Source organism: Silene latifolia, chromosome Y, assembly GCF_048544455.1.
Source record: "Silene latifolia isolate original U9 population chromosome Y, ASM4854445v1, whole genome shotgun sequence".
NCBI lineage: Eukaryota > Viridiplantae > Streptophyta > Magnoliopsida > Caryophyllales > Caryophyllaceae > Silene > Silene latifolia.
Genome location: NC_133538.1, coordinates 176841667 through 176855832, shown reverse-complemented (window position 1 = coordinate 176855832; position 14166 = coordinate 176841667). Strand labels below are relative to the sequence as shown.

At 41.8% G+C, this 14166-nt stretch overlaps 1 protein-coding gene across 1 annotated transcript; it reads right to left on the bottom strand.

Moving 5' to 3' along the window:
• Positions 1-431: 431 nt before the first annotated feature.
• LOC141629496 (uncharacterized) lies at positions 432-878 on the bottom strand. The gene has a single exon (XM_074442485.1). The coding sequence runs from the start codon at positions 876-878 to the stop codon at positions 432-434; it is 447 nt and encodes a 148-aa protein (XP_074298586.1).
• Positions 879-14166: the final 13288 nt, after the last annotated feature.

Sequence of the window (14166 nt, the reverse complement as noted above, 5' to 3'; positions counted from 1 at the left end):
ACCTCCTTGATTTTTCCATGACCCAGCTGCCCTGTTACCCGCCATACTCTGACTCGGAGTTTGCAAATAGTTCCCACGATAAGATCGCGGAAAGCCTCCTCCCCCAGCACTCTTACACTCAAATCGCTAGTGGCCGATCCCGCCACAGTTGAAGCATTGTAAGGTAGAGTTGTCGCTCGAACTCTGACCACCTCTTTCCCACACACGAGATCCCCCACTAAAGCTAGATCCACCAGAATAAGCTCTATTCTGGTTATGGTTACCACGCTTGAAGCTTGATTAGTTGCCACCCTCATTCTCAGCTTTTCTTTTCTCACTTCCCTTTTATTTAGTCTCCTTGGCCATGTCAACCAATCTCCCTCCATGTCCCGCTCTCTCATAGACTTCCTTTAGATCCGAAATCCCTCCAGTCAGTAGCTTCTCTATGATCTTCAGCGATACCCCCTCTCGAAACGGAGAACTAGACTCAACTGACTCAACTCCATGTCCTCCGTGTAGCACGATAGTTCTTTAAACTTGTGATAGTACTTAGCCACAGTCATACTATCGGTCATAGCAAAAGTGTCAAACTCGGCCCTCAACTTTCTACTGATATGTTCTGGAATGAAGTGGTTCCTCATTGCCTTCTTGAACTCTGCCCAAGGAATCGCAGGTTTACCCATGTTCTTGTAATATTCCTGTGCAGCCTCCCTCTCATGGTGACACCACACCCCAGCTTCATCTCTCAGATAGAATGCAGCATGTTCCACTTTCATATCCTCCGGACAGTTAACAAATTCCAACACACTTTCCATCTCCCGGTACCAGTTATCGAGCAATTTGGGCTCGCCTGTGACCTCATAAGTGGTAGGGTTGAAGCGGGAAATAATGGTGCTCATCTGGGTTGTATCAAAAGCTACTTCTACTCCCTTCCTACATTCTTTAGGGCCTCAGTGAGTGCCTCTTTTTGCTCAATCATCCTAGCAATCTTATTTAGGCTCATCTCAGAAGCCTTGATATATGCAGCAGATCTCTTTGGCGGCATTTTGAGCTTCAATAACCAAGATAAACGTAAGCACATCATAGCCTACGACTTAAAATAAATATCGCATCCACCAAAGAGGTACTCGGTTGAGTAAAAGCCACTCGGTCGAGAATACTGACTACAAGACCGAGTGCTCAGACTCCAGTAGCTGATCAAAATATCACATAAAGCATACTCAGTCAAGTACCTCATGTACTCGGTCGAGTACGCCCCACTCGGTCGAGTACTGCCTCTACTCGGCCGAGTGGTCATGTTCTAGTAGCTACTACCAAAATCACAACCCCTCCTACTCGGTCGAATGCTAGGTATAATACTCGGATAATTTGGGACCCACAAAGGACCTAGGGACACGTGAGGGAACCCACGTATACTCGAAAGTAGAGGATGACCCCTCCTACGAGACCAAGTCAGACCTAAACTAGACCTAGTAGACTTCCAGTGGACCGAGTAGAACCCTTAGTGGACCAAGTGAGTTGGCACTCGGTCGTGTGAGGAGTATACTCGACCGAGTGATTGCCACTCAGTCGAGTGGTGCTGTGCTGTACCCGAGAAATGATATTTCGGGATTTCATCCTATCCAAACCCTATCCCCTTCATTCTTCTTCTTCTTCTTTCTTAGTCTAAAACACTCTCCCCTCTCTCTAAAATAATCCCAAACCTTCCCTTGGCCTTCAAGCTTGGATTAATGGTGGAACACCTCTCCTAATTCCTGATCTACCTTTGTAAGTTTGAAATTTCACCTTTTCCTCTTTGTCTTATGATTAATCTCGAGTTAGGGTTTACTGAGAGAGATTAATTAGTATGTAGTTATGTAAAATAAGTAATTAGTGACTAATAATAAGGGATTTTATGTTGTATTATAGTATAGAGTGAATTGTGATAGTTATTATATGATTTATGTAGGATGAGACGGTTTTATGAGATGGATACTTGGTGATTTCGATTAGCTTATGGATTATGCTAAAAGGTAGGTTATCCTACTCGGTTTCAATATTGTGTCTGCATATTTGAGTGTCTCTCCTTGCTAGTTCATACATGAGTCGGTTAGTATGTATGTGGGATTGAATTCATGAAAGAGTCATATGTTTAATGTTGTTCTTCCGTTTATCATATATGGTTGTGAATGTGTGGTGTTGGGAGTCTTTGGTGGTGGTACTTGATTGTTGAGGAGACGTAAGATGGTTGGGAAACCGTCTTGCGCTCAGGTCGCCCCTTGGAGCTTCCCACTCCAAGGGGGATGTGCACATTAATGGCTTGAGTCACGGAGAGACTCGTGTGGTTGAGGCACGATGTCTGGCAGGAGATCCGATTGGCTTACGGACCCGGTACGTCTGGGCGTGTCCCGGTACCTTTGTGTGAGGTATGGTGTCGTGGGCGTGTCCCTGGTACCGGTGGTTGTGGGCATGTTTGGGCGTGTCCTGGTACCGGTATGGTAATTGCATAATCGAGATTCATTCACATAATTATGTTGTGTCTACACTTATCGAGTCACGTCTTATGTTGTGTATTGAAACTGATGTTTGTTGTGTCCGTGTAAATGTCACCTATTTCCGATGTGGCCTGTTTCGATCCATATGATATTTCCGATCATATGGGGAGCAGTTTTTTACAGGTTAGCCTTGGTAGCATGCGGGAGAAGGGACGAGCCGTTATTACATTCGAGTCGATGCGTAGTTGATTAGATTAGTTTAGTAGTCATGAGTTGTATCATTCGTTTCATTTATTCATTTATGTCTATGTAATCCACTAAACATTTCATTTATGTTAATTGTTTCTCAATCGCGACTCTGATTTCACCGCCTCGGGAAACGGAGAAGGTAACATCTCTCAATTACCTTGGTCGGGTAAGAAGGGGGTGTTACACTAGGATACTCGGTCGAGTACCCTGCCACACTCGGCCGATTCATGCAAAAACGATTCCCAATCACATTCCCAACATCATATACTGGCAATTAAACTTCCTATTCACATGCTTCTACAATCAAAGTAAATGCCAAATTATGAATAACCGAAACATATAACATGCCATACTTATGTCACATCGAATACTTCAAAACATTTCCTTCCAATTCATGCCACAATTCCTCCAAAACACAAATATAAACACTCACTTTATTCATACATATATAACATACACACACACATAACGATCCCCATGACACAACCCGTAGTGACCGGCTCGAGGTTGTAAGGGCAATTTTGCGGTTTTAGGACGTCTCCCAAACCTTTGCGGTAGCTCCAAACAACTCCTATCCGGGTTCATTTTATTTAGACGCTCTATGTCCATTTGGTTCATTGGTTTTAGGTTCCAAAATCGTTGCTCTGATGCCACTTTTGTAACATCTCCATCTACCAAAGTGTCTTACCAAGGCCTACCTTAGCAAATGGAAGTGCTACCATCTCGGTTGCCCGAGGTAGAGTTTATCAAATAGACCATAAAAGAACATTTAATTAAAGTGAATAAAAGTTTAGCCGGATACAAACCACAATACCAAAAATCCAAAACTGAAAATCCAAATCCAATAAAAGTGATCGTCTAATGTTGACACAACAGCGGAAGCTAGCTAGACTGGGCGATCTTCTCATCCATCCTGCGATAAGCTCAATCAACCAAAACCTGCTATATATTTTGCAACAATGAAAAGAGGTCAGCCAACTGCACAATAAAACATGACTATAACAACAACAATAAACCATCCAATTCAATCCTGTAATAATAATATCTCCAACCTTCAAGTACATTATCTGAACCGTAGCCCAGATCTGTGAGGTTACCCATCGCAACAGGTACCTACACCGCAAGTGGAAGACCGCACCCTTGCCAATTAAGCCCCACTCATCGCAACGAGCGCACCCGGATCATTAATTTGTACATCCCCCTTGTGACGGGAGCCACAAGGGGCGAACATGGGGGTGAAGACCATCTTCCGACAAAGGCTCCACAATCAATACCAATAATACCAAGCCACCACTATACTATTACAGTAGGAAATCATACAATCACCACATCACTGAATAACAATTGTAAAAGGACTGAGTAGGGAAACCCTACCTTATTCGCGAATTCTAAAAGATTGTCTATAAAGCAAGCTAGAACTTCTCCTATAGGGAATCGTCACCTAACAATGATAACCAAATAATACTAATCACAACCAACATCAATCAATCTCTATCCCCCAATCTAACCTAAATTAGAGTTTGTATAAACCCCTAACGATAACCATAAACTGATCAAGTGAAATACTAGAGACTTAGCAAAGTAATCAACGCAGAAAACGAGATGCGAGAACTCACAATCGATCGATCTACGCTTAGGAATTGATGAAGATGATTTGGGGACTAATGAACGTAGTTTAGGTTTTGTAAAAATGTTATAGAAACTGATTACGCGAAATTTATACTCCACTAATCATTTTAATCAAAATCGCGGAAAAATAATCCGACAGACCGGGTACTCGGTCGAGTACCTGACATACTCGACCGAGTACGCCCTACTCGACCGAGTTCCTCACGTACTCGGCCGAGTGCACCCCGGACAGTAGCCTGTCAAAAAACACTTAACTACCCACTCGGTCGAGTACAGCTTACTCGACCGAGTTCACTGTGCCCAGAAATCTATGGTATTACACTCTCATCGCAACGAATAGTCGGGTTCCTATCGCAATAGGTAACCCACCCCTGTCGATGTTAGACCGCAACACTGAACATCCAAATCCCCGCCTATCGTAACGACCGAATCCAATCTCATTAATGTGAACATCCCCCTTGCGACGGGAGTCGCAAGAGGGTGAAACCATCTCCTGACATGGCTTACGATATCCAATCCAATACCTCAACCACCACAATCACAATAATATACTCATAATGACAATCAGTTAAAACATTTCAATCGACACAAACTGTACTGAGTAAGGAAACCTAACCTTTTCGCAATCCAAGCACACACAAGCAATCGCAAGAGTATTCTTCCATGAAACTGTCACCTACAAGTAATAATTACACATACAATTACTAACTAATCTAATTAATCAACATAGAATCCCAAATTACCGATTTCCCAAATTTTTCCAAAATCTAGGGTTAGGGCTAGTATAAATTAAATAAGAATGGAGATCGAGACTTACAACAACGATTGATACGAACAAATGAGAAATCTGAAAGCCAAAATGTTAAATCCTCGCTTAGGTGATGATTAGAGTGATTAGGGAGAGTTTAAGAAATGATTTTAAGGTTAATGATGTTTTAAGAAACTGATGAAATAATTTATAACTTCCCCCTAATCACCTTCGTAAAACCGCGGAAAAACTATTCCCAGACCGGCCACTCAGTCGAGTGTCTCACACCACTCGGCTGAGTGGCAGCTACTTGGTCGAGTGCCTAACATAATCGACCGAGTGACACCAAGTCAGAGACCACCCAACTCCCAAACTCATACTCGATCTGTCATACTCGCCCGAGTAATACTCACTTGGTCGAGTACCTCCTCTACTCGACCGAGTGCCACATAATAGAAATACGGAGTATTACATGAGTAGTAAACTCCCTGACAGAGGCCATCAATGACTCCCCCTCCCGGAGAGCGAGGGGCGAGGAGTGCCGACCCACAGGAGATGTTTGGTCTAAGATGTCCCTAGGAAAAGACGAGAGCCCCGGTGCAAGACCAATAACCGACTCAGCCACCCAACGAGATCAGGTCATAGGCCGGACCTCAGAAGAAGCCCGCCCTGATCACGATCCAAAGTCTGAGATACAGCCTGAGCTTGGGAACTAGTCGCACGCACCTCACGCCCGCTCTGACTAATCTTGTTCAAAGCCACTTCGTTATCATAACCAGCATGCCTTACCACCTTGTCAAAACTGTTTTTCCTAAGCTCTTGTTTGATCGGAGGAAATCAATCCATAACGTCACGGTTCGGCGAATGCCCAATCGTCCTCGGGTCCGAGACAATAAACTCCGAAGCACAAGGTTCTGCAATGCAAAAAGCAATACGTCAGAAAAAATGGAAAGGACAAAGGCAATCACAAAAGCGGCAAAAGAACAAAAAAGGATCGGTCCCCGGCCCTCCCGTACCTAAGCGACAGGTCAGGATCAATCCCACACGACAAAGTAGGTTGCCACTCAGAACGGCGTCTGGAGGGGGTAACCACTCTTTTGGCTCAGGAACCTTAGAATTAGGGTCCTGCTCGAACAAAGAGAGCATCAACCTCTCCTCCTCATACAGGATGGCTCGGGAAGAAGAAGCCTCAGTCTTCTTGTAATCCAGCTCCAACCAAATATTATTCCTGAAGTGCTTAGGAATCCTCGAACTCAGGGGACACCTGATGTAGAAAAACCTCGACTTCCAATCCTTCACGCCATCCAACGCTGGATACACCGTGATGTAATCAAGACCCTTGACCAAGGTATACAGACATCTGGCCGAGAGAGGCATAGCTTTCTTGAGGGTCACACACCTTTAAAAGACCTCCGAAAAAGGCGACAACTCGGCAAAAAGACAGCGCCAAGCAAAGGCGATCAAATTTCGGACGGACTGAAGGGTCACCTAACAAAGGGTCGTATTCGCCCTAAAGAAGAACTCCTCAACAAAAGGGTCTAGAGGGAATCGTAGATCGAACTCTAATTGATACAAGTAAACCGCCATGTAACCCTCTGGCGGTTCACTCACTGTATCAGTCTGGGTCGGGAACTTCAGATCATACTTACACGAAATGTTGAAACGCCGATAAATGAACTCTTGCACGACCTAAAGTCAAACCCAACTCGTAAAAGCGCAATATGGGTAAGAATGAAGGTCTAGGGAGTATTTGACTGTGTTCAGAACCCGACGAATGGATACGACAACGTCAAGGCCCCCAATTTGAGAGGGCCTGGATGAATTAATTGGTTAAATATCAAGAAGTTCACTGTCCGAGTCTTCAATATTGGACGGTGACCCCCCATCACGGCCGCAAAAGTCGGAGAACTGACCGGGTTAACCTAGATAGGCAGCAGGGTGACCCACTCGAGTGTCACCCGGAGAGCCAGAAACATCAGGCGAGTTCCCAAGGTCAAGATCGGATGCAACCAACTCACCGACAACTCTAGGTACCATTAAAAACGAAGCGAAGTAAAGGGACAAGAAAACTGGCCTAGAAAAGCGAAAAATAATGGATAACGGAGGAGCGAGTAGAGAAGTGAAGATTCAAAATTTCTCAAAGCAATGAAATATTTTTCGAAAATAGTAACAACGATGAGGAGGGGCCAATTTATAGGCAAGCCCTAAGCCCTACGGAAACAGGACGTGTGGGGGCAAGAGAGATGTCCACACACAACCGAACACGCGTCAAGAATCCACAGGGAAGAAGCGAAAAAGTTACATACAAAGGAAGTATAATCGTTCCAGAGCCCGAGTCCAAAATCGACAACTACGAAACGTGTAAAAGAAGAATGCAGGAAATAAAAAGCGTTCGAGGCAATAAATGCATGCCGAACCAACTTTTATTCAAAGGACAACTTTACAATTTACATCAGCGGTCAAGATTACATTAGGCAAAAGAAAATTACAAGAAAGCTCGTCTAAGAGGTCTTCAAGAGGATATCCCAGAGAAGCCCTGCCGAAGGAACCATCCGACCGGTAATCAGGAGACTTCCCACCAAAAGAGGAAGGTCAATCCGATAAGTCTTCAAGAGGATATCCTAGAGAAGCCACGCCGAAGGAACCATCCGACCGGTAACCAGGAGACTTCCTATCAAAAGAATCTTGCGAAGACGATAAGTCCAAGTAGGGAACCGGAGAACCACCCCCTCGTCGCAAGAACTGGGGGCAAGAGATAAAGGACATAGAATAAGAGTCTTGTCACGGTCAGCTGCCTCGGCCCTCGCCTTATCCACATTAAAGATGGCGAACCGGTACAGCATAGCCAGCAAACGGATCCGAGCACGTCGACGCCTCTCTTCTCGAGGCAAGATGGCCCTAATCTTCTACCTCCGAAGCCTTAGAAAAAACCTAAGGAAAAAAACGAGGCATAAGCTATGGTGGGAGAAGGAATAAGTGATTGGAAATGGGATGACAAGATCAAACCAAGAGTGAAGATTTGCTATTTATGACGAGTAATCACCAGACGATCCATAAATGGCAAAAGCAATCAATGCAATCCCCCCAACTACCCAGAGTAGTAAAGACGAGGAGGCCTGTTCAAATAATTGGATAAGGCCCCCACAGAATCCGAAAGTCCAGAAACGGAAAACAGGATAAGATGATGAAAATCCTTATTTTATTCAATACAAATCCGAGTGTTACAAAAGTTAGAAACATCGACTATAAAAGGCAAAACAGCAAAATAAAAGTGTTAAAGCTACGACGACCGGCAGAAGTCTTCAAGTAACATATCTTCGATAAAGTAACAAACTACGCTGGACGACGCTCGAGGCCCATGGAGCTTGTCGTCGACACCCTGCAAGTAGAACCACGAAGAATAGTGACCATCGGAGCCAAAAGAGATAGTGACCCCCGAACAAGGAGAGGAGGTCACCCCGGCGGAGTAAAAGCCCACCCCGACGAATTCGCCGAACTTGGAGAACGTGTTGCCCTCTCACAAGCAGCCTCGCCGGCCTACCAACGGTGCAAGGAGGAAGGTCGGATCGCAAGACAACACAGACCATGGGGAATTACGCCGAGGAAAAAGAGTTTCTACGCTGGCCGATTCACCATTCGTATATCAAAATCTCTGAGATATTGATAGAGGAATTACGAAGGGGGAATGACCTCACACGGCGTACGACATCTACCGCCAAGAAAGAGACATCAAGGGGATACGCATGGGGCTGATGCCTGAATGAAGAGACACACTTAAGATATGTCCAACCTGTCAGAAGGTCGAACACCTGATGCAACCTCCCTCAATCGCCAGAGTGCGACTGGTCCTCCAGTACACAACTCTCAAGGCGGCGCATGCAACAAGGTGGTAGATCATCCGACAACAACATTATAACACGGGTGTGATGTTGCACAAAATTCCCATCCAAAACTGAACGAGTGATGGAGAGAGGAATTCCATAACAAAGCATTAGGAGGGCCGTGATGGCCATTTGTGTTTTCAATGAGAAGAATTTTCTTGATAAAGTAGAACCCCCCGATCACCCAAGGAGTGGAGATCAACGGAGAAGGCCTACATCGAGAAAAGAATAAAGAAAAGAGAAGTTGTGCTCTGAAACCCATCTCCGCTAATAGAAAGTGTGGAACAGATTATGCAAAACCCTAAGCGATTGTAACCCTATTTATAGGAGAAAGTCAAAGAAGGAATAAATGAATTCCACCCCAACCGAATCCCCTGAGGAATTGGAGGGTGACACATGTATGAGAAAGCAGGAAAAACGGCCATATTCAAAGGTTCAAAACAAAATTGATCCAAAAAGCCCAAGGTACGATAGAGAAGCCACAACTATATCGAGCCTACTAGCTGACCAAAGGAAAAGCTACATACAATACAACTGCAAAGCGAAGATACAAGGAAAACGGCCAGAAGAACAAGTCTAAGCCGGCCTCATGTTTGAGAAGAGGCCGACTCCGGAGAGCCCGATCCTCCCTCTAATGCAGAAGAGGAGAGTCGACCCGACGAGTCATGGCCGAACCGACATGCCAGACGACCCTTCAACTTCACCCTATACTTACGGACCAGCTTCACAGCCATGCTATAATGGTTCAGAGAAGACCTGATCGAAACTACCGTGGGATGCCCTAGGGGCTAACTACCCTTCAGGCGGCTGATAGGCTATCGCACACCTATGAAAATATAATATTTATACTTTAGCAAAACAAATGAATGTAGTACGTAGGGGTCGAACCATAGAGAGACGGGAGTTGTTAATTAGTTGTTATGGGTTGAATTCTATCGAGGTCGGTTATGTTTGATTGATTGGTTTGTTGATTAGAAAATAATAAACAATATGATAAAAGGAGTCTAGGGAAGTCGGGTCACACATGCAAATTATATAAATGCTTAAATTAAATATAGGGGTTGATGAAATGTTAATTGTTTAGGCTTAGAGACACCCACCTTACGGCATTAGTGTCAACCATAGACCGGGTCCTAGAGAAACTCTCGTCCATGACTAGGTCGTCCTACTACACATGCTTAGTCTAATTCAATTCCGTGCCTCTCGACTTTAGAACGAATGAACAAACTTAATCGATGAATAAGGCCTTTAAATAAAGATTAAACGTTAAGGTGCAAACATATGATAGAAACAATTAGACAATATTATATCATCCTAATTTAATAAGTTTACAAATACTTTTTATGCATGGCTCCTTTCATTCCCTAGACAAAAGAAACTACTCTAACATAATGTAAATGTAAACTAGACTAATGACAATTGAAATGATAAACATAATAAAAATAGGAAAAGAATTACCTTGAAATGGAAATGGAAATGAAACTAGGAATTGAAGAACAATGCTTAATAGAAATAATCTTGAAATGTAACTTGAATATGACTTGAATGGAAATTATATTGAAATGCTTAAGGTAAAATGTTTGTAACATAAAACTAAAAGCAATTCTAGTCTAAACTAAACTAAACTAAAGACTAATCTAAACTAAGACTTAGAGAGAATTTCTATGTAAAAATATGTGTGTATAGAATGGTGTCACTAGATGTTGAAGTCTACACCCTTTATATAGGAAATAAGGGGTGAAACTTAGAGCAATGCAAATACAAGGGGTCAACCCCAAATATTTTCTCTTAATTACTTGAGTAATTGCCTAGAGAATCCCATGTTGGCCATCAACTCCTTCTTAATTGCACAATTAGCATCCAAAGAGCATCTTAAGATGAGCATCTAAGGCATTCTCCCATCTTCTTCTACTTGGGCTTTAACACTTGATTTTATACTTGGGCTCATTTCTTGACTTGTGTTGTGCATTTCTCAATTTAATCCACCACATTTGCTCATACAAGTCCATGCTTTACTTCATTGTTGGTCCATTATTCTCTTCAACTTAGATTTGTATCCTAGTGCTTGTAAATATGTGGAATTAAGCTCCTTAAAGCTTAAGTACCTACAATATATGATAGAACGTGCAAATGCAACTAGAAATACAAATATTAGCTCAATATCACTAAGGTTAGTGCATAATGACATATAAATTGGAGCTAAAATATGGGGATAAAATGTATATAAATTGGACTTATCAAACTCTCCCAAGCTAAACCCTTGCTTGTCCTCAAGTAAGAAATCATCCCAACATTGCAAATCCCGAAATAGCTAACTAGCAAAATGATTCAAATTCGTAAACAACATGGGCATAAGGATAAGCATAGATTTACACGACGGCGTAGCGTGGTCAATTTCAAGTAAACTTTTCGGCTCTTGCATGATCTTTTGACTTTCGGACTCTCACGATCCACTCATAACTCAACTTTGTGTAAAAGGACATTTTATGATTAATCACTCAACAATCCTCGACTCATGAGAGTGTGCCCGCAATCTAATATGGTAATCAATCAAATCATAAGCCAAAACAATCAAATGCAAGCAAAATGTGAAGCCAAAGGGTAAGAAGAAGGCTTTTTGTGACATGGGAAATAAGGGAGAACAAAAGAATTATGGTATGTGGAGTTAAGGTTAAGCTAGCAACAATCAAAAAAGGATGCTTAATCCAACCCAAATAACCCAAATAGAAATCAAATTGACAAATGACTTCTTACATTACTAATCATGAGAAATTCTCCATAAGATATTGATAAACACATGAGAACTCTTAATAACACAACCTCTTCTTCCTTTCTTCCAAATTACATCACTTTATTCTTTTTCATTTTTTTCTTTTCATCATTTTTCTTCTTTTTTTCGGACTCTTTTTTTTTTCTTTTTTTTCTTCTTCTTTTCTTTTCTTGCTCTAATTCTTTCTTTCATAACTCTGGAAAACAATGACAAATCCGGTAAATCAATTTCACAATGATACAGATTTTAAAGATCATCCCAATTTTGAGCATCCCATCACCGAAAGAACTTAACTACTAGCTTAACAAGGGTAGGTTATTTATATGTAGCTAGGGAATAAAAACATGTGAAAGGGGCTAGAAAATTGGCAAATTTATCAATGTGAATTTGGCTTCAAAAATGCATAGCAAAATGAAAGTAATGCTTAAAATAGATGAAAAGAAGACCATATTTGTGCGTTTTGATGTAACACACACCATAAGGAGACCTACCACTCACTTAAGTGAGACCAAAGAAAGATGAAATGGCCTTTAAGGAGGTTCTACCTTACCAATTTTGTAGCTTGCCAAAAGTCAAGATCAAGCCTACTTGGTTTAATTTCCATCTTTCACCTACTATATCAAGACATCCCCATGCATGCTATATCCCGTCAAAAGTAGCAAATCAAGAGCTATCAAGCCAAAAATGGGACAAACAAGAGGGCATAAGTAGGACAAGCAAAGAATTAGAGCAAAAACAACAAAAAAATTTCAAAAAATTCTCACTATATCTACACTAACTAGATGCAACCTAACTAATATGCAAATGCAATCTCCCCCCAAGCTAAACACAACATTGTCCTCAATGTGCCAACAATTAAATTAACCAACTAAACCATAAAAATGGCGCAAAGCACATAAACAAGAAGGACAAGAGGTCATATTTAATGGGTTGCGAGAAATAAACTAAAATGCAAAGCAAAGAAAACTTACTAGACTAGCTAGCCTCTCCCCAAGCTAGAACGTATACGGTGGACTCTTCCATTCATCAATAATTCAAGAAAAGGGCCAAAAATTGAAAGTTGGATGAAGGAATGATGTTTGCAAGTGATTAGGCAATTTTTTTAAAAAAAAGAAAAAAAAAATTCCGGAAAAAGTTGCGTCCCCGATCGGGGTTGACCATATCTACCCATATTTTGACTTTTTCCGCATTTCTTTTAGCTCCTCCGTTTGGTTGAAAGTCACAACCCCGAACGGGGTTACATGCATGGGGAAGCGTGAATTTTCTCCTTTAAGCCTCCTTTTCTTCGTTGTTCAACTATAAATCACAAAACAAACATCGTCAAGTCTAGTAATTTTGTTTCTATTTCTACGAAAACATTAAATTTGCGGAAAATTAAAAACAAAAACAAATAAAAGCGATTTCCCAAAATGAATATCTATTGTCCTCTAAAAAGCATGTCAACGCCCTTAGAAGTTGATCATATTCCTACGCATGATCAATACACAAGCATATGTAAGCAATTGATAAGGTAAAAACATGATAAAACAAAGGTAAGAGATATGATATCTTATCAAAATGCTTATGAGAGATTTCATAGAGAACCACCGTACCACTCCACTCGTCAGTAAGAGATGGAGCATCATTCTTAAGACCATGAAACAAATTGTTAGTGCACAACATATCATCATAAACGGTCTCAACTGGGTGGTATGAAAACTCTAAATGGTAGGACTTTGGGGAATTGGGGGTTTCATCCCTATTAACCTCTATGTCACATAGTCCACCATCTACTTCTAATGGGTCCACTATATCCTCAATGGAAGGATTTGTAAAGGGTTCTAAGGTCTCGGGTAAAACCTCGTCGTTTTCATTGAAAACGGGCCCAACATCGTCCACGGTGGGTGTGTCATCTACTACAAGGTCAATGTCATGAGTCTCTAAATGGTCAATCAGAGTGATGTTATGGGGAGTTTTAGAAGAAAAATTAGGACCATCATCATCATCTTCCAATAGTTCTAAATTATTAGTTGCAAAAGACTCACATTGGGAAGGTGGAAGAGTAGAAGCTTTGATAAATCGCTCATTTCCTTCTCGCATTTCTGTGAGCATGTCTTTGAGCATTTTTATGATACGAGCCTCGGACGCTTGTTGCTCCAAATGATCTTGAAGAAGCATTGCACGCCTCAATTCTTATTGGCGAGCTACCTCCCGCAATTGACTTTGGCTAGCCATGAAATCAAAGAAATCCCAAAGTTCTAGCCCTATCATGTAGTAGACACTCCCATTACTCAAGTTTAGAGCTATTTCTCGGGTCTCAAAATTCATGCTTAAGGTAAAATGTTTGTAACATAAAACTAAAAGTAATTCTAAACTAAACTAAACTAAAGACTAATCTAAACTAAGACTTAGAGAGAATTTCTATGTAAAAATATGTGTGTATAGAATGGTGTCACT